The sequence below is a fragment of the Perognathus longimembris genome, chromosome 1 (genome assembly GCF_023159225.1).
Source record: "Perognathus longimembris pacificus isolate PPM17 chromosome 1, ASM2315922v1, whole genome shotgun sequence".
Lineage (NCBI taxonomy): Eukaryota > Metazoa > Chordata > Mammalia > Rodentia > Heteromyidae > Perognathus > Perognathus longimembris.
Genome location: NC_063161.1, coordinates 12142678 through 12164566, shown reverse-complemented (window position 1 = coordinate 12164566; position 21889 = coordinate 12142678). Strand labels below are relative to the sequence as shown.

Genomic DNA, 21889 nt, shown 5'->3' with positions numbered 1-21889 from the left:
ACAGCTCCACTTCCAGCTTTGGGCTGGTTAATTCGAGCTAGGAGTCTCAAGGACTTTTCTGCCCAGCCTGGCTTTAACCATGATCCTCAGATCTCAGCCTCCTGGGTAGCTAGGATGATAGGCATAAGCCACCAGCACCTGGCTATATTCCTGGTTTTGCATAATAAGATGGAATGAGTCTAATAAGACTTCATTCATCCTGAATCCACATTTGCACATTTCAAGTGATAAAAACACAGCCTGGAATCCTGGGTAATGACACGCAAGGACCGACTACAACACAGCGTGTGGTCTGAGTTGTGGTAGTCCACAGAGAGGTCAACTACTGCTCACATGGGTTAAGCATTTGGGATTTGAACAATGATGATTTTCTAATAGGAAAAGCCTCACGGGATGCCCTGGGAACCAACTGCGGTGGGAGCTGTGGCCTGGGCACCATAGTACCTTGTGACAATAATGCACAGCGGAGACGATCTGCCGGAAGAAGTGTCTGGTCTCCCTCTCACTGAGGCGCCGCCGCTCGCTGATGTAATCATACAGCTCCCCTTTGCTGGCATACTCCATGATGATCACAATCTTATCTTTGTTCTCAAACACTGGAGGGTAAGGGAGAGGGGGACAATCAACAAATACCCTGTTAACCCAGCAAGTTCAACGTATGATGCAAGAAGCATGATGGAGAGACGTCAGAGTACAGGATCCAGGCACAGATGGGCGCATTCCCCATCACAAGGACTTGGGCAAAGTCTCCAGCAAGATGGGTGACATCAGCGTCGCACTACGGTGACTGGACGTCACTCTGAGAGGAATGTGGTTCTTTTGTAGCTACTTTTGCCAAAATCATGTCTCACCTCTTCCCATCAGTCCAGCTCTCCTATGGATAAGATAGGGGGTAATAATCAAACACAATGATCGTTTATTGCCTATTTTTTTCCTCTCATTTGGGGGAAGGATTGAACTCAGAGCATCGTGCTTCCTAGACAGGTGCTCTACCATTTGAACCACATCCCAGCTCTGGCCCTTTTAATTTAAGACAAGGTTTTCTGCTTCAGCTTGACCATGATCATCCTACCTCTACCTCCTGAGTAGCTGGGATTACAGACATGAGCCATTAAGCCAGGCCATCTCTTGAGCATCTGACATAGTCACATCTATGACAGACCTGTTCTCCAAAACAAGTGCCTGATTTTGGCATCTCTCTGCTTAAAACTATCCAGACTTCCCATCTCACTCAAAACAGAACCCCAGTTTCTTAATGGGGTCCATCAAGTCCTGCAGACCATCCCAGAGACCATCTTTGCCTGATTCCATTCCATTCTGTGAATTTGTTTACCATGTCTCCCTGACTCAAATGTAAATTAGGGCTGATCTAGTATACCCACTGATGTATAACCGGCATACAGAATGGTGTATGGCTTATTGGATGAGCTTGATTAATATTTGTTAAATGAGGAAACTCAAAACTTCATGAATGCATATTAGACAATAATAAACCATTGCATAGCACTTCTTGTGTACCAGGCTCATACAAGGTGCACAAACTCATTTAAACCTTACAACAAACTGCCAAGGAAGTATTTGTCATTTTGCCACTTGAAAACAAAATGAGGAAACTGAGGCATGTGGGGATTATGACCTGCAGTTAGGATCCAAAGTCCAAATACAAAACTACTGGCTGTTTCTTATAATTGCATACACAGACATATGCATACTCACATACACACATGCACACATGAATATCAATACTTTCATACACACACATATGAGAGAGAGAGAGAGAGAGAGAGAGAGAGAGAGAGAGACTGTTTCCCACCTACCTGTTCTCCTCTCTGCCCTCACCTGCCTCCCCTGTCAGGGAAACTCTAATTCACAGGTTGCACTGGACTGCACTTTTACATCACCTGCCTTCTACCTCTCATGTACTAGCTGATACTTAACTCACAGTACTGGCTAATGGTGCCAACTTCTTTCCTCCATTATATATCCACTCCCCCAGCCTGGGCTGTGAACGGAGACTGGAAATCTTCATTTGTGAACCAGATATCCCTAAGTAGGATTCCTATCTCTCTCTCTCTCAATGGCTGTGTGATGTGTGTTTCCCTCTCTGGGCCTCAGTTTATACAACTATAAAGTGTGAATGGAACTCCTAGGTACTTCGTAGAATCTTGTGGGAAAATACTGACAGCCGGTAAGTGTTTACAGCAAAGCCAGCTCCTACTCGATCATGTTAACAAGGACTGCTGGTGTCAGTATTATTGGACACACAATGGGATCAGAACAGACACATGGCACTTACTGAAAACTGACTCAACTAGGATCTGCCCCAGGCCTGGGTCCCCTTGTCCTCCCACACCATGTCAGTGGCTACTAGAAGCTCAGCACCCCACCCTAGCTCCTGACACACACACACACACACACACACACACACACACACACACACACACACAAACACACACACACACACACCTCTTTTCCCACTCCAGTTCCTTTTGGCTCCCTCAAGTCCAGTCAAACTCCTCTGATAAAATGAAGGAGGGAAGGCAGGCAGGAGGGGGAGGAACTGCCAGATAAAATTGGCTGCCCCTATGTCTGCTGGCCTCGCTGTACTCTGCCGCCCGAGCTCCCAACAGGACTGAACCTGGGGTGGACTTCACATTAACAGCGAACTTTGGAAACTGGAAAGGCTGCTTTGGGAAACGTGGCTCCGGCTCCACACTTGATGGAGTGATGCACTCTGGGAAAGCATCAGGTTTTCTAATTTTGAATGGGGGATAGAACAAGCGGCGGGGGGGGGGGGGTATAAACAAAGACCTCACACCCCCAGAGTGTGACCCATCCTTCAAAGCTGCTGACCTGTCATGGGAGGTTGAGTCACTTGCCTCACACGGACACAAGGACTGTTCCAGGGATGGACTTTCCTCTTCCCAACTGGCTGACTTGACACCATGGAAAGAGAGTCCAGTTCAGTTCCATTCTGCCCAATATGCAGCTCCCAGGAGGTCTCCCAGAAGGTCTAGGAGAGCCACATCCCAAGTCCATGCACCTGTGTGTGCTCCACCAGCCTAGCTTGGGGCAGGGGGGCATCCACCTTCCTTTCTTACCTCTGTGCTGACTGTATGGCATGAGGGCTCCGCATAGCAGCACCACAGGCACATTCTCCAAAGCATTCCCCAGAAAGCCACTCTGGAGAGAAAGTGTGCCGTGACCGTACACAGATAGGATGTTTGGAAAACACCAAGTCCTATACATGACTGCCCTTGGGCAGCCTGTCCTTCCCTCAGTTCCACAGGTGAACTGTGCCACATGCCCATTCCTGCTGACACCGAGAACGGATCAGGACTCAGCCTGGGAGATCCTGGATGAATGAAAGGGCACCTGAGTGATCAAAACACCTCTGCTTATCATGGCTGAGCAGCCTGATGGGAGAATGGATTCAGCCACGCCTGTCTCTGGGACACCGTCTGTCACCCTCACAGGAAGCAGCCCAGTCTCATCACCATTAACCCTACATGTTAACCTGACAGGACCTAAATGTGGATGCTTAGCTCCAGACCTGAAGCAAAATGACTCATCAAGGAAGCTATGTGGTGTTTGGGGTGTTCTTGAGCCCTTCCGTAACATCAGTAACATGTATGGTAGGCCAACTACGTTCCATCACTGGGAGAAGAAGCTGCCTGGGTGCAGCCAAGTTCAGGGAGGCACAGGCCGTGCCGGGAACCGGGCTAGGACAGTCTGATTGCAGACTCTAACTCTCAGTCATTCTATTACCACTCCATAGACAAGCACCAATCCCCTCACTTCACTCTCTCACCAGGCCAAGAAGGCTAAAACGTTCCAAACACACTGAGCTAGCCATCGGCACAGTGCCTTGGCCGATGCTCAATACACAGAAGCTATTCTCCTCATTCCTTCACCTGCCTCTGGGGCAAAACAAAACCCTAAGTGTTCTTCTCCTTGCTAGCCAGCATCCTTTAAAACATGCTGCAGAATCACAGCGTTTTCAAGTAGAAAAGGACTAGTGATCATCCATTCTTTTCTTTGGTTTTTTCCAGAATAGCCCAGGATGTTAAGACATACGAGCTAAGCCTTGGGAACTCGCACTGAAGAACAGCCATGTTCCATGCTTTCAGCCCAGGGCTCCTTGCCTTTGGGTCAAGCCACTGTTAGCCAGCAAGGTGGTAGGAACACTCTCATCCATTCTTCTGGCAAAATGGGTCCCTTACCCCCCCCCCACTTTTACAACTGGTTATTTATAAGCCCAGAAATCTTGTCTGTGTTTATGTTATTAGTCACTAAGCTAAAGCTTATTTTCCATCACTTGGGAAGGGTTTCCTTTCTGAAAAATGAAAGCTTGTGTCTCTTGGCCAGACAGTTTTACCCAGAAGGTCAGTGGCTCCAGCGTGGTAAGGAAAACTATGGCCCTTGACATGCCAGGCCTACCAGGAAATGGAATGCCATGAATAGAAACTGAGCTCAGCCTGGACAGCCCACAGCACTGGGCCAAGGCCATGTGGCCCAAAGCCTTTAAGCAACAAAGTTTCATAAAACACTTACTGTGTGGATGCCATTGGTGGGCATAAAAGAAGACTACCAGTCGAGAGAAGGAGGAAAGGGGCAGCAAGAGAACTACCAGCCAGTGCCAGATGCCAAGGAATAAGAGAAAAACAAGAAGAGGGCAATGAACGACACACCAAGGCCTGGAATGACCCCTAGGAGAGATTGGACTGTCAGATAGGGGACCAAACATTTCCAAGAACAATCCAAAAGATGGAAAAATAAGAGCCAGGGTGGCATCCAAGATCGTGTACCTATTCAGGGTTCACCTCTCCCCAAGAGACTTCCCAGACAGTGAACACACTGAATATATAAGCCAGTAACAGTGTTGAATGTTGCCACTGTTGAAGTTCAAATGAAACAGAACATACAGTTCGTACTCTCTTGTGACTAGCTTCAACAGTCCAATGTAATGTTGTGAGAGTAATCCATCTATTCCTGTGTAGTTCAAGATGGTTCATTATCACAGCTGTAGAGTATTCCATTATATGATTCAACCTTGATGAGTTCATCCATCGGACTGCTGATTTGACATGTGAGCCGTCTGTAGTTGAAGACTCATTACGAAAAGTACTGTCATGGGCAGCATTCCTACTTCTCTATGGTTGCTGTTGCCTGTGGATTTAACTAGGCACAGTAGGGCATGTCTGTAATCCCAGCTACTTAGGAGACAGAGGTAGAAGGATCTCAGTTCTGAGGTCAGCCAAGCAAAAAAGTTCAAGGCTCTATCAGAAAGACAAACTAAAACAGGAAAGGAGCGGAAGTGTAGCCCACATGGTCAGTCTAGCAAGTGTGAGACCCTGAGTTCAATCCCAGGATGGTTAAAAAAAAGTACGTGTTTTCCCCACAACTGTCAAGTACCCATTTTCCCTCCTTGTCCTCTATAAGGGCTCTCCTTCTGTAAAAGACTTTGTGGCCTTTTCTGAAAAATGCCCTTTTATCAGCCTATTTGAAGCTTTCAGCATTTTGTTATGTGTCAAAGCAGATACAAAAGCAGCACAAGGAGTTGTTTCTTAGTTGGAAATGACTAGAATTTACCCAGTAATCCAGGAGCTAATATGTATAATCCAGACTTCTAGTACCTAGCTGATCAAAGGCCCATGAAATGAGCCTACAGGTCCTGGGAAAGATTCCTAGGGAAAGTGGACCATTCCAAATGTCTTACATTTGGATTTAATGAAATAATTTTGCCATTATTTCTGCATACCCCAAATAGCCAAATTCTCACCCTTTTTCCTCTTCCATCTTCCCAACTTGAATTACTTGTCTTGTTTTCTGTTTATTTTCCATGTCAAGGGAGAGTGGGGACTGGTTGCTGTAGCAATGGCTACTTTTCCAAATGAACCCTGAATTTCATCAGATGTTCGCTCTGACAGTCCAGTTCTGCTCTCTGATTGTCTGACTTTCACAACCACACTAATTACCCGACTCTTAATAATTCCCTCCTGCTGTCCTCAAGGTTAATAACACAACTTGTACAACGTGACAGAATGTACATTATCAAAACAATGCTCTCGCCTGGGAGAAATGAAAGACCACTCTGTAGCCTAATGAAATAATTTAGGCAATACTCGATTTATTCTTTAAGAGTGTCCTCCCCAGAGCGAAACGTCAAATACCTCAGGGGCTTCCAGCTTCTGTTTCCTTGCGTCTGGAAGCCCAGTGCAATGAGGGTGAGAAAATTCGGCTAGACTGGTAATTCCTCTATTGTCAATGAGGTGGTCAGAGCTGAATCATTCATTGTGTTTCCTGGTCTGGACAATACAAGGTTTTTTAGTTCCCCCATTGTCTTCACAAACCAAAACATTTTTTTGGATGTTGGTTGGCATACCAAGAAGACCCACAGCCAGTCTGGCCACCCACGGCCAACAATGGGCTTCAGAAACACAGAGGGAATGGAAAGTGCAACATGACCTGTAGAATCAGTATCACTTGATTTTTAGTGCTATTTGAGGACTTAACAGATACTGAGTCCTAGGAAGGCAAGGGGAAAAGCCAAGATAGAGGAGCAAATCCTAGGAAGGCTGGAGGAAAAAACAGGACAGAGGGAGAGCTGTAATAAAGAAGGGGTTTGAGGACACTAAGCTGCAAGCCACTGAGCTCCATCCTCCTTCCACCATTGCCATGGTATTTTCATGGGAACCAATTAGGACTCTTAAGATTAAATGTGCTCCACTGGCCATCAGCACATACCCACCAACCATACCTTACAGTTTCCCTGGTCACCCCCATCTACTTCAATCTCTGTCTTTCCATTTATATACATATCAGCCTCAACCTGAGTCTCAGCAACTGATCAGAACCTCTCACACCTACCTACCCCAAGCTGCAGCAAGGCTCTTGAACTTGATGCAACGAATTGAAAACTGTATTCTAGCATGCACAAGGCCCTGAGTTTCTATCCTCAGCACCACAAGAAAAGAAGAGTTAAAATTAAAAAGGTAAGCTCTCCCAAGGGTCAAAATCCTTCTGGACAGACAGACTTGATCTTTCTAAGAGCTTTGCTATAGCTCAGCCACCTAGCTAGCCAAGGTGGGAAGCCAGGCCTGTGTTTACCATAGCACTTGTTGTAGCCACTGCCTGACCCATCAAGGATTGCTGAACCACCCTGAGGACCAATTCTGACCTGGTTCATTGGGCACCAAAGGGCAACAGTTAGGAGCTTGGGCTCTTGGAGTCAGGCTCCCTCCCCTGGTTCTCATCTAGGCTCTGCCACTTACCAGCAGGATGACTTGGGCAAGAGAGTTCGCCTTTTTTTTTTTTTTTTTTTTTGGCCAGTCCTGGGCCTTGGACTCAGGGCCTGAGCACTGTCCCTGGCTTCTATTGTTTTGCTCAAGGCTAGCACTCTGCCACTTGAGCCACAGCGCCACTTCTGGCCTTTTCTATATATGTGGTGTTGGAGAATCAAACCCAGGGCTTCATGTATATGAGGCAAGCACTCTTGCCACTAGGCCATATTCCCAGCCCGAGAGTTCACCTTTCTGTGCCTCAGTGTCTCCATCTGCTAAAACAAAACCTCCACCTGTCTCCCACTATGCAGCACACAGCAGAAGCAAAATGGGAAGAGGAGTTCCCTGTGACAGCCCGGCAGCAGGTCTGAGCATAAGAAATGGGTCTTCGAGCCAGGATATTGGATCTGTCATCACCGAATCCACACCTAGGACCACACTGATGTCTTCAAGATGTGCGTTGTGCATGATGGAAAGAGGTGGGAAAACGGCGAAGATGGTGACTAACATGGCCTTGCATGGTCCACCCAAAGACTGAGCTGACAGCAAGCCTGGATCCTTTTACTAGGATTCCTCACATCAGTCCCTAGCACCGTCCAAAGTATATAGCTGTCAATCTCAAGGTCTCGGTGCATGGATCAACTGACTAGATGAGCCTACTGCTGTCAAAAAGCATGGTATGAAGCAGCACAAATTCCCCAATCAGATTGTACAGCTCATCCAATCCCCCTTCCATATCCACATCTCTCTGTTGGACATGACCATCAGAGAGACCCCTCTTCCCTATTCCCTGAGCCCTCCTACATGGACACTGTGACTGCCTGAGCAAATTATGCAGGCAAATTACGCATCTCAGTCCATCTCAATAGGCCCTCTAGTAAATGCAGTACAGTTCATTTTTTTTCTTTAAAAATTTTTGCTTCAAGTACAAGTGGTATTATTTAAGGCACTGAAAAAATATTGAATTCCAGGAAACCCAAGAGGGCGAGGCAGGACAGCCAGGGAGTAGCATTCGTTTTTAGTTGTTTTATTTCTAATCTCTGGCCCCTAGGGAAAAAAAATGACTTGGGTGTAATCAAATGAAAACAATGAAAATAATACACTTGAAGGTCAAATAGCTAACTTCATAGGAAACTCATTAGAAGTGTGGCCGGACAGACTCACAGCCAAAGAGCTTGTTACTGTAATTAAAAGGGAAGAAAATTCTGGGTCTGGCTTATTAATGGGGTGAGCTCTCTTTCCTTTGAGTCCAGTCTTGAGGGACTGTGTGGGGAACTTGTAAACCTGGCAGCAAGAAGTGTCTGTTTAAATGCTCCACAATCCACCATGGGTTCTGAAGAGTAAACAGAAGGCTAGTACACCTCATTGCCAAGTTCAACAAACAGGCCCTAGGCCTCTGAGGAGGGCAGCAACCAAAATGGCTAATCATGTCCACCCTAGGTGTCACTCACTGTCCCTCGGTGATCACTGCCAGACACACATTCTAGAATCCACTGAGAACAAGTGATCCAGACAGACTCTCCAGAAAGGTACTCATATACTCTTGGTCAAAGGAGCAAGAGAAACAGTTCGTACTTCTTAGCCTGCCCAATACATTAGCATCCTCGAGGGTGACTCTCGGGCATAATCATGTTTTACAAATTCCTCATGAGAGTCCGGTGTAGGCCTTGCATTTAAAAATCACAAATCTGGAAGTAAAGGCCCCAGTCATTTCTCCTACAACCTCCTGATAGAACTTTCTACTCTAGAGCTGAGGGGCTCATACCTGTAATCCTAACTACTCAGGCAGCTGAGATCTGAAGATCACAGTTCAAAGATGGCTCTGGCAGGAAAATCTATGAAAGTCCTTACCTCCAATAAGCTGCAGAAAAATCCAGAAGTGGAACTGTGGCTCCAATGGTAGAGCACTAGCCTAGAGCAGAAGCTCAGGGACAGCACCTCAGACCTAAGTTCAAGACACACACACACACACACACACACACACACACACACAAATTTTCTGCTTCAGCCAGAAAAGACTTCTGACTCGTTCCTAAATCTCACATCCAGAATAATCAATAGCACATATTGAATAGGACCTCAGCACTGTGCTTAGTGATTTTATTCATTAGCTCATTTACTCTTACAGTGTTATCCGGAGAGTAGCTAGGTAATGATCCATTCTACAGATAAGAAAATTGAGTCTTGGAGAGCTTAGTCAAATCTAAGCCTATTTGGAAGATAAATTACATACTTGCCTAACTAGTAGTTCCTGAAATATAAGGGCTCAGTAATTTTTTTAACTTATAATTTTTAAATCGTTGTACAAGGGGGCTTTAATTCAACATGTTAGGTTTATTTATTTTTTTATTTTAAAAAATTACCAGTCCTGGGCCCGGGCATTGTCCCTGAGCTCCTTTTTGCTCAAGGCTAGCACTCTACTACTGGGGCCACTGTGACGTTTCCAGTTCTTTCTGTGATTAACTAGAGATAAGTCTCAGACTTTTCCTGTCCAGATGATCCTCAGATCTCAGCTTCTTGAGTAGCATGAGCCACCAGTGCCGGGCTGAATATGTTAGTTTTTGAGTACAACGCACCTTGATCGACAACACCCCTTCTATCATTCTCCCTCATCTCTCCCAACCCCACCCATTCCTTCAAGTTACCTGGGCCAATTTTCACATATGTACATTGAATATTATAAGTATACCCCCCCTTCTTCTCTCCATGAGTCTTCCCCTCCCCTTGATCTTCCACACACACAACATATACAGTGCTCAATATTTCATTTTTGCAAAACAACTGATAATGAATGAATGACTGAATGAGCAAATACTGAGACAGGTGCAACTACTGAGACCACTGAGAATCGTAGGGAGTGCTAATGGCAACAGATCTTGTTAGATCCTCATCATCCTGCCCAATCTAAATTAGCACCTTCTTGTAAATTTTGCTGTCTGAGAATCCTGGAGTAGCCCACTGAAGCCAAAGAGCTGTAAATGGCTGCCACTAATTGGAAACAAAGTATGTAAGAGATGTGGCACCACTTTGGTTTCTACCTTGCCACAGAGCAGTTTCTCTAACACCTTGGGATCCCAACTGAGGCTGATTTGGCTCATCCTGGGCCTCCCTTCGGAAACCACTGCTCAAACAACTTCTCAGAGGCATCTTTCAGGAAGCTCACCAGGAGTCTTGCCATTCTACTTCCCAAAGACAGAGGATGGAATCGCCACACTCTGACGCCTAGATGCTCGGCCGGACTCTGCAGAAACATCTTCCACTGCCCCACCGCTCCGGCCACAGGGTGGGCTCCAGGATTCTCCACATACACCCTGACTCTTGATTTCTCCCTCTGCTCTTCCAGATTTTTTAAAGACCTTGACTTGCTGTTGCCTCTTTCACCTGCAGGACTGTTTTCTTAGCTGAAGTTTTCCCAGCATGCTGTGTAACAGAGGTGGGTATCCCCTGCATTTTGTTAGGTTGGGGGCTCCTAAGCTTTCAAAGAGGGAAGTGAGGGGGTGAGACAGTTTGCCTTTGATGTCTGAACTCAGCCTGAAATCAAAACCTCAGGCAAAACCTTTTTATCTCTTCCAGCCTAGGCAACCAAGTTGAAAGCTTCCAGCAGGCACTTCCTTTTCAGCTGGGTTCCCCGCCCACCCCCCCCCACCCCCATATTGTCAATTACCTCCCTGCTGAGTGAATGGAATTCTTTTGAGGGATCCCACCTCAGATGCAGTGGGAGATTTCTGTCTGCTCTCCTGATTGGGTTACCCTAGAAGTTCACACCACACAGCCTGTGTCTGGCCTCTTATTGACTTTGCCTCAGGAGTCAATGATGGCTTGCCTCTAACCTAGAGTTGACAAATTTGAGAGTCAATCACCTTCACCCCATGGGTCAGTAAGATAGTTAACCTCAGGCTCTTGAATCCAGAAAGACACAGTTGAAAGAAATTACGTTTGGGGTTTGGTAAAGACCAGAAGATGACTCAGTGAAGTCACAATTTTATAGGCCCGTTGGCATTGTGAATGATCTATAAATAAACTATTTTCACAGCACTCTGAAGTTTAGAAAACACTTGGCCTATGAAGTTATGAGATGTAAGGCCTCAGGATTTCTTCCTGAGATGTGAACAGAAGGATTTCCCACAATCCCTACGGAGCTAGGGGAATTCACGTTCTCAGATACATAACATAGTTACCACTGTGAATCTCTGTATTGTGGAATCTAGAAAAATACTTACCTTAGCAAGAACTGAAAATTCAAGACCCTGGGCAGTGTTGGGAGAACTTCAGCAAGCCACTGCCCCAATTCCAAAGTCCAGTTCACCATTTACTAACTGGTATGTATAACTTTAGAAAAGGAATTTTGTCTGTAAGCCAACTTTTCCCCCCATAAAACAGGAGTGTTAATAGTTCATATTTCGGGGCTGGGAATATGGCCTAATGGCAAGAGTGCTTGCCTCCTACACATGAAGCTCTGGGTTCGATTCCCCAGCACCACATATATGGAAAACGGCCAGAAGGGGCGCTGTGGCTCAAGTGGCAGAGTGCTAGCCTTGAGGGGGAAGAAGCCAGGGACAGTGCTCAGGCCCTGAGTTCAAGGCCCAGGACTGGCCAAAAAAAAAAAAAAAAAATTCATATTTCATAAGGGTTTAAATAAGGTAATACATGCATACCTCCGAGCACTGAGGCAGCTCCTAGCCATCATTAGTATTATCTTACATCATTATAAATTATATATGAAGAAATATATGTGTGTTATATGAAAATATAATTGCTTTTAACTAGTAACTAATAATACCTTCTAGTAGCTCTCCATCATTCCTGTTGTTGGACCCATACCCTTTTCTCTAGCTCGTGTGGTTCATATCTGGCTCTCTCCTCTTCCTCCCCCTCCTCACCTTTCTTCAAGCTCTCCCTTTCCCTGTCACTTCTGCTAACATAAGCTCTTCCTTCCTCTGAGCATGCTGCTCTGTACGTGCTGCCCCTTTTCCTGGAAGGCCCAGCTTAGACGTTACTTCCTTAAGGATTTGCCTCAAAATTCAGTTGCCCAAGCCACACATGGTGGTACACACTAGTAATCCCAGCCACTCAGTAGGTAGAGGCAGAAAGAGTTCCAGGCCAGCCCAGGCAAAGTGAACAAGACGCAGTCACAGAAGGAAGGACGGAGGAAGGGAGGGAGGGAGGGAGGGAGGGAGGGAGGGAGGGAGGGAGGGAGGGAGGGAGGGAGGGAGGGAGGGAAAGCTGGAGGCGTGGCTAAAGCAGTAGATGAGGCTTTTCTGGGAGAAGTGAGGAAAAACAATTCCTCAAAAATCACTCAGCTCAGAAGTGAATCAGAAAGACCTTCCTGACCACCTCATCTGCTCACGATGTTGACTTTCTTGAAGGTCAGCCCCCGGATAGATGACACTTGCTTTGTTTGTCCTTGTATCTCCACTGCTTGAAACAGGGCTTTGTACACTGTAGGTACTGGGTTCATGTATTTAATAAGTAAAGTACTTTCTTTCCCAGGCTAACATCCCCCATTAGTGCGGAGCCAGATGGTACCTTCCCCTCACGAAAACCCCAGGTTCCTAAACACGCAGGGTTAGACAAGCCGCTGCGCTGTCACATTGCTGCTGCTGCATGTATGTCAATTATAAAGGTTCTTATTGGAAAAGAAATTTTAATGTTCTTTAAGAGCTTCTATTCACCTGGATAATAGCCAAAGAGCCACTTAGGTGCCCAGCATTAAGTTCCTACTAAGCAAACAAATGCATTTCCATACTCAGCATAGGCTTCTGATTGGCAATGTCACCGAGCTGCTTCCAGGGGGGGAAAAAAAAAAAAAAAAGGTTCCCTCCATTCTGTGAATGGCAGGAGACCTGCATAACAGACCCACAGGCCCTGTCCCACCATTGCTGCTAGCACCCTTGTCCTTATTCTATCACTAAAAACAGGCAACAAGATCAGAATAGCAAAGGCCACTTAGAGGTGCCAACAGAGTCAGAAAAGTAAGAGACGAGGTCAAAAAGCAGAGCCAAGGGGGAAGGGGGGGACAGTGGGTGGTCACCAGCTAGCTGTGACAGCAAATATGATGGATGGAACCCTTTCTCCTTCCTCATAACTCATGCCGAAGCCCTAACACCCACTACGCAAGAGGTGACTCTGAACACCGAATCTTTACAGAGGTTATTAAGTTCAAATGAGTTCATTAGCACGGACCCTAATCCACTTTGACTTGTGAACTTATGAAAGGAGGAATAACACAGAGATGGCATTTGGGACCCAGTGATAAGATGGTCAAGCCCAGGAAGAAGACCAGGAATGGCTGCTTCCCCTCCTTCGCTCCTAGCTATCCAAGGGAAGCCATTTGCATTCACCTTGATCTCAGACTTCAGCCTCCAGAGCTATGAGAAAACAAGCTGTTCATCTCTAGAGCTGTGTCCTGGTAGTCCCAGCCAACTAAAATGGCAACTCATTAACCTTCCAGACAGCCCAAGTTTCCACAATTGCAAAATGGAAATAACTGGCCTTGCCACCTCCAGGGTTTGCTGGAGGGATCCAGCGAGTCTAAGCGTGGAAGATCTTTGGAAACTGTAAAGAGTTCCAATGGAGACACTAGGATTTCAAATTTCACTCACAGAACTGGATCGTAGGATGCTAGGCAATAAAGCACATAAAGTCACGGAACCAGAGGGCCGTGGGTGACAGTCAGAGCTGTGGCAAACTCCTTCTCCTGACCCCCAAGAAGAGAGGTGCCTTCTTCTACACTTACTGAATGAACATGGGAGAAACAGAACTTGTGTGGGAGAAGGGAAAGGGAACAGAACAGAAACTAGAGAACTCTAAGCATTTAAAAGGGAAAAAAAATCAACCACATGTAAATCTCTAGGAATTTTCTGGATAAAGATAATACCTTTTGCTTGGATGGTCCTGACAGACCAAGAACACTTCAAGGAAATGCATTCTCTTTAACCTACTTGAGAGCAGGCATTCCTTTGAAAATCTGATAAAGGTTATGCATTTTGTCCAATGGGAGGGGAGGAGAATTTACAACCAAATGTGACATATAAAACATTATATATCAATATTGTCCAAAAGAATGTACTGCAATGCGGAGAATATGCTAGATCGAACCTGTCCAGTATGGTAGCCACTAGCTATGTGTGGTTACTGATGAAGTATGGTAATGAAAGTCTCCTCATAACAATTACTTTCTGGAGCTGGTAGGTGCTCATACCATTTAGTTCTATCTGCAGCCCTGGAAGCATGGTAGAGTTGCCACATCCATTTGATGGTATGATTACTGAGACCCACCATCTTGCCCATCTCTGGTCATCGTGGAAAATTTGGGACAAACGCACATATGTCTGATGGGCAATGTACAAACTCAAGCTCTTCCCTGACTCCCTACAGCCGGCTTTCAGGGTTTCACACATGCAGGCCCAAGATCCCTCCTGAGGCCTTGAAAGTTAACTCACACTGGTAGCCATCTTTAAGGCTATAATGCAAGGGCTTCTCTCCTTTATGAAGCCTCCAGCAGGGGTCCTTACCGTGGCTCATGTCTATAATCCTAGCTACTCAGAAAGCTGAGATCTGAGGATCATAGTTCAAAGCCAGCCCTGGCAAGAAAATCTGTGAGACTCTTAGCTCCAATGAACCACCATAAATACAGAAGGAGAGCCTGTGGCTCAAGTTGCAAAATGCTAGCCTTGAGAAAACATACACATACATACACACACACACACACACACACACACACACACACACACACACGAACAGTGCCCAGGCCCTGAGTTCAAGCTCCAGGACTGGAATCTTTTTTTTTTTTAAGGCCTTGCATTAGAGCCAAGAAGCTCAGAAATGCAGCTGTACTCCAAGAGCACAGGACCCACACGGGCCCACACAGTGCAGGGCATCCTTCACCCTGGCCTGCTGATTTCTATGGTAACTGGGCACACGAAGCAAAAACCCTCCGATTTTAAGGAACCTCACTCTTGCCCTGCATTTTGTATCTCTACTCTTTTCTAAGTTAGAGTGAGTAACTTCCCCTTATTCATGAGGCATACCTGAATTGTTTTATCAACACCAAATTCTACTTTTACCAAGTCTTCCCCTAAAATTCTCCTTCAAGGCTCAGCCAGGGTATCATCTATCTGTATGAAACATTCAACACTCAAGTCTCCATGGGGCCAGAGGACCTTGCTCACCAGTCTACATACTTTCGTTAATCAAACCCAGTGTCTTACACATGCTAAGCAATCAGTCTACCAGCAAGCTACACTTTGAACCCTACACTCATTTCCCATACTGCTTTGTATTGGGCCATAATTATGGGATGTATGTCAGTTCATCTTTAGTAACCTCATTATCAGAAGGCTCAACAAGAAATAAGATACTGAGTAGGACAATGGTCCTCGAGACTGTTAAAGTAGACTGCCAGCCCTATCTCCAGAGTTTCCTGTTCCATGGTCCCGGGTAAGGCCTGCAAGTAACCATTTCTATCATCTCAAGTGATGGTGAACTATTGACCCAAGGCCTGCAACATTGAGACCAATGTAAGATGTGTGTGTGGAATGAGCACATAATTGAATGAATGGAATTTTCCCTTTGAAATCTTATTCACCAAGGGCTCCAAAAGTGAGCTTTAGAAAGATCAGGATAAATGATATGAACCAACCTTCACTCCTAGATAAGAAGTAAAAATAGAAACAGCAAAGAGGCGGGGAGGGAATGGACCAAAGATCAGGGAACCAGATGAAGGAAAACTAAAATATTTTAAGACCATCGTCTGGTTTCCTTTCAGATCCACCTGATAATTTATGAGCAGATCAGAAATTAAAAAGAGGTTCATTTTTACTGACTCAGCCACATCTTAAAAAATATTCTGGGCAAACACTTTGACTCGGTAAGTCCAAAACTAAGAAATTTTCTTAAGAAACTAATCAGAAATGAATGTCAAGATGATGTACAAGCAGAGTCAATAAAAGCCCTGTTTACAATAACCAGAAATTTGGAACAACTTAAATGCTTGGCAAAAAGGAATTAGATTCAATAAACTATGGTATGTCCATAAATGGAATATTATAACATCTTTTAAAATGTCTTTCTGGGGAATATTTATTGACATAGGAAGAGATACATGATATAACAATTTTTTAAAGAAAAAGCTAAAAAGCAGTAAAAATGTTATAATCTAATTCTGGATAAAAACCACACTGAGACACAGAGAAATAGATTGAAAATACAGATAGCATAGTCATTTAACGAACTGAGAGATGTCATGTCTTTCACTTCAATCATTTCTATAATAAACACACATTGCTTGTGCGATTCTTTACAGGATATTAAAAAAATTACAGGCTGTGGGAGGTTTATAGTTTTTTTTATTTCTTCCTGTGATGGACCAGAATTGAACTGAAGCATGAGCATTCTTATAAGCTTTTCCCCACCCTGCACTTTTATAAACACCAACTACAATTTGGACTCCAGTTAGGAGGGTCTGCAGCACTAACCCTCTTTCAGGATGCTTTCTGGGCCTGTTTTAGACTTCATCCCCAACTCAAAGAGGCCCACCTTCCTTCCTTCCTGCTGCCAGCAAAGTGATGGGCTTCAGGGACTGGCAGTGACAACATAGCCACTCTGGCTGATCACTCGGCAAGTAGTCATTTTTTCAGAGACCAGCAGCTACCTCAAACACTGGCTTTCAATGAGACAGGTTGCTTAGCAACCCCTAAGGCACTGGAAGAGGGAAGAAGACAGCCGCCCGAGATGGTTTATGACTCCAATGAACTGCCCTATGTGTGTCTAGTTGCATTCAAGGTAACCAAATAGATAACACCGGGCTATTTTTGCATCATGAGGCAAAAGACTTGGCTCCTTCCCAGAAGGGCAATTACCTAAAAGTTTTGGCAGGCCCCCATGGTATGAAAAATGGTAACTAATTCAGGAGTGGGGGGGTGGAAAAAATCACTGACCTTCATAAATACTGATGATATGAGGATGGCTGAGGGATGACATGATCTCGATCTCTCGTCTGATGTGAACCATGTCTTGTTCGTCTTTAATTTTGTCCTTACGGATGGATTTTATAGCAACCTATAAAGTCAGGAAATGAAATGTTACTCAGAGAACTAAACAGATGCAAATCAGCTATTGAAAGAGTTTGGAAAATAAATACAGATGTTACTTGTTGGCAGAATGAACAATCATCAAAACAAAGCTTCGAAATACCCTCCTTGTCATGTCTTTTATTTGTAGTAAAAACACCCTTCACTTGCAATAGAAGACATCAGGTTTTAACAGTCTTAGGGCTGGGCTCCTGGATTTTTTTAAATATTTTTCTCTTTTTCATAAAACAGAGACTGTTTAACTTAGTGAGATTCCCTTACTCTGGGAATCCTGATCCTTTCGGAAAAAGAAAAGAAAATAGGGAGCTTCCTTTACAGGGTTATTGATGACTAAACACAGTAAGGTGCAATTTGGACCACTCAGCTTTTCTTATCTCCAATAAACCAGCAAAAAACAAAACAAAACAAAACCAGAAGTGGAAGCATGACTTAAACAGCACAGCAGTAGCTTTGAGCAAAAAAAAAAAAAAAAGCTAAGAGAGAACGAGAGGCCCCGAGTTCAAGCCTCAGTACTGAGACAGAAACAAAAGTCACCTTAGGCAACTTCACCAGCCTAGGTTGTGTATACTCAATTGCACAGGAGCCAAATTGTCCTCCTTTCCCAGGTACCTTCAACAGAGACGACAAACAGGCTTTTCCACAGACAAACCAGGACACAACAAAAGGAATGACAGCTCAGCTCTGCTCTGTGCCCAGCCCAGTAGATTCCAAAAGCTCCTTGCCAGTGGAGTTTGCAAATCTAAACTAGAGAACTGCTAGGCCAGCGCAGAGATTACTCAAGAGCAACTCATAAATAATAGGGCATTAAGTGACAATAGGAATCTAACAAGGAAAAACACATTTGCCAACGAAGTCATCTTTGCTCGTAAACAAGTAGAGTTGGTAATTTTATCCGCCTTGGCTATAAGAGGGACAAAAAGTGTGTGGGGGGGGGGGGAGAGGGGCACCCAAGGGGTAACAAGGAAAACTACCAACCTTCTCTGAAAGCCTGCTTAAAGCTCCCTTCCGAACGGCCCACTTGTGACCTCTACACTCCCCTGTACGACTTCTCATAGCTGAAAGGCAGCTCGCCTATGCTTCTGGATGATAACATCACGCACTTAACTTCTCATCGGCAGAAATCAAGTCCACATTATCAGCAGCCTCCAGCTACACCTTGACCAGCACTGTGCTTACTCACCACAGCCAAGCCAGAGCAGAAGGGAATTCACACACCAGAGCATTTGAAACTTCTGACCCAGCCTGATAAGCCAAAACCATTCCCAAAAGGCAGTCCATCCATCTGGGATTCAGCAAGGGAAGTGGGTGTTCCTGATTTGGCTCCCAGAAAGCAGGTTAATCCACCCAGGTTAGGTCCACACTTGTGTCTCTCCTTTCACTCAGTCTTTTTCCCAATCTGTGCTTGCATCCAGACCTATGTCTGTACTGGGCTTTACAGTTGTGGGGATCTTATTCAGGGCTCTGGCTCCAGCCCTTACCCTCATGCTTGGCCCCTGGTCCATCTCAGCAAACATTCAGTACAGGCAGGCAGCAGATAGAAAGAAAGACGAAGAAAAGGAAGGAAGAAAAAAAGAAGGAAGGAGGGGAGGGAAGGGAAGGAGGGAAGGAGGGAGGGAGGGAGGGAGTGAGGGAGGGAGGGAGGGAGGGAGGGAGGCAAGGAAGCAACAGGCAAGAAGGAGTGGATAATATTAGGGTAATGGGAACCCAAAACAAAGACGTAGTGGAGAAATCCAGGCAAAAGGGACCACCTTTTTCCTGAATATAATACTGATAACATAGGTACATTTGCAAAAACATGATCTTCTGTTGTTCCAACCTTCCCAGGACAGTCAAAAACTGTAGAAAGCAGCTGAGACATTGGGATACACAGCCGTGAACCCCAGAAAGGCATCCATCATCCACCCTCCCTTGGATCATAGGAGGACCCGGGCTGGACCCTGTGGCTGATGAATGAGCCTTCCAGTTCAAAGGCCCCGTTTCACCCTGGTGCCAGGCCCTGAGTTGCCTCGACCCTCACCATAGTCCCATTCAATAGACACCAAGAGAACTCTCCTTTGAGCTCATGTCAGAAGTCAATCACAGTGTGAGTGGAAGGCTTCACTCTGCATGAGTCAGGCCTGCATCCTGAGAGTCTGGTTTTAGAAGAAGCAGACAGTGAAACACACACAGGACATGGAGGATGTGGGTGGCTGTTGGACCAACTCCTACATTCCTCCATAAACTAAAGATGGACCAAGGGTTTAGAAACCACCACTGCCTACCACCCCCCTTCATTTAGGCAGCAAGCTGAACTTGGCCTTAAGAAGGCCCTATTCAATAGGAATACATTCTTTCACCATCCTGGGTCAGTGACATGCTAGCCTAAGAAAATGGGCCCACTGTCATTTCCGCCCCCAACACCAACAGTCAAACAACAGGCTGATGGTCTCACAGTGAAATTGCCAGGGCACTGCTTCCAGCTGGGCACGAACAGGAAAGTGCCCACATTCCAATCAGACTCCACTCCGCACTTCGGAAACTCACAAAGGCTTCGCAAATGTGAGCAACCAAGCTGGCTGCCCCTCCCCAAAAGCTGCCCTCGCCTTTTACAACAAATCTTCCTCTGCAAATGCCAGAGGGCTCATTCTGCTCCTGTTTTCAAATGGGGTGGTTGGAAAGCAAGACCAGACAAACGCTAGACACCACAAAGAGCCATGCCAGTGCCAAGGCTCAGAAGACACTAGGTTCCAGTCCTGACGGCCATGGAGGGCCCACCCAAGGTCAGACAGACAGCTAATGGCAGGCCAGGAGAACAATAATGACAGTGATCCTAAAGCCACTGGTGTTGTACACTTGTTAGTCAAGCTTCAGCTCCACCCTACCCAGACTCCTCCAGCTGACAAAGCCATACCTTTCTCTTACACCCCTCCCACTTATTTTTAAATCATCAATTCACACCAAGTTACATTGTCTTTTTTTCTTTTTTTTTTCTTTTACTTGTTTACTGCTTACTAGACCTGTTAGGGACATTTTGTTTTGTTTGGTTTTGTTTATTGTGCCAGTCCTAGGGCTTGAACTTAGGACACTGTGCCTGAACTTTTTTTTTCTCATGGCTAACACTCTACCACTTGAATCACACCTCCACTTCCAGATTTGTCGGGGCGGGGGGGATTAATTGTTAGATAAGAGTCTCATGGACATTTCTGCCCAGGCTGGCTTTAAACCACAATCCTCAGAACTCAGCCTCCTGAGTAGCGATGATTATAGGTGTGAGCCACTGAATCTCAGATATAGTTGGCACACTTTTTAAAAGTTTCTCAAAAAAGTAAGTCTGTACACATAGCTCTTACATGAGTTCCTTGGTCCCTGAAGCTGGAAGATAAGCTAAACTATCAAAGCACAGATAGTATAGCATAATATTTGGGCACATAGATTTGAGTCCTGGCTAAAACCATTCTCTAGCTGTGTGACCGAAGTTTCCTCATTCAAGTAGACAATAACAGTGCCTGCCTCACAGATTCCTGCAAAGATGACATGTCAGGTGCCTAAGAACATGCCTGGGCATATAATTGTTCAGCAAACACCTGCCACTCTCACCCAGAGTAGATGCCCCATCAGTAAAACCCTTCCATTCTTCCTGAGAGCAAGCCTGAATTCCTCAAGGGAAGGAAATAGAAGTCTTGAGCACTGGGACCACCTTTGCTTCCAAAAATAAATATAGGACAAGATATCTCCATCCTGGGCATTTAAATGGTAACATTAGCTGAAGAAGAAAAAAAAGAATCTGAGAGTAGTTAGACCTCATGACATTGGTGTCCAAAGCCAGGTAAGAGGGTAAACTCTTGAGCAAAAAGCAACCCCAGAATCATCTCCCCATCCCCAACCCTTCTTTACTACTGTCCCTTCGGCTACACTGGGAAAAACAGATAAAATTTGACTGCTCAGGATCAAAATCTGTCTGAAGACATCCACTCTGCCAGGAGCCAGTGCCTCACACCTGTAATCCTAACTGCTCAGGAAGCTGAGATCTGAGGATCGCATTTCCAAGCCAGCCCAGGCAGGAATGTCTGTGAGACTCTTACCTCCAATGAAACACCAAAAAGCCAGAAGTAGAGCTATGGGTCAAGTGGTAGCCATGAGAACAAACAAAACAAAAAACCACTGGCCCTAAGTTCAAGCCCTGAGACCATCACAAAAGAAGGAGGAGGAGGAGGAAGAGGAGGAAATAACAATAATAGCCCACTCCATACTTAATGACTGTGGACTAATCTATTGACCTACTCTTTTTCTAAGCACCTGCCATGCACCAGTCTGTACAGCAGCAAGACAGCGTGATTCCAATGCAGCGTGGAGGAAGGAGGTGAACCATTACCAAACAGGACACCAATAATGACAGAATTCCCCCAGTGGCCAGGGATACCGCAGGAACCTAAGCCGTACGCCATCATCACAGAAAAGGCCCCTCCACAGTCTTCCTTCACTCTCGCATCTACACAGGGAAGTGGAGGTAAGGCAAAGGGCTCAGCAGGAAGAGAT

General features: G+C 45.5%; 1 protein-coding gene across 3 annotated transcripts in view; it reads right to left on the bottom strand.

The window, feature by feature from the left end:
- Positions 1-21889, bottom strand: part of Nuak1 (NUAK family kinase 1) — a 67277-nt gene that overhangs the window by 19229 nt on the left and 26159 nt on the right. For all 3 annotated transcript variants that reach the window (XM_048356690.1, XM_048356707.1, XM_048356700.1), the window contains 2 exons: positions 17222-17342; positions 445-596 (listed from right to left, as the gene is read on the bottom strand). In XM_048356690.1, the coding sequence (XP_048212647.1) occupies positions 445-596; positions 17222-17342 (273 nt within the window). The remainder of the gene's footprint in view (positions 1-444; positions 597-17221; positions 17343-21889) is intronic.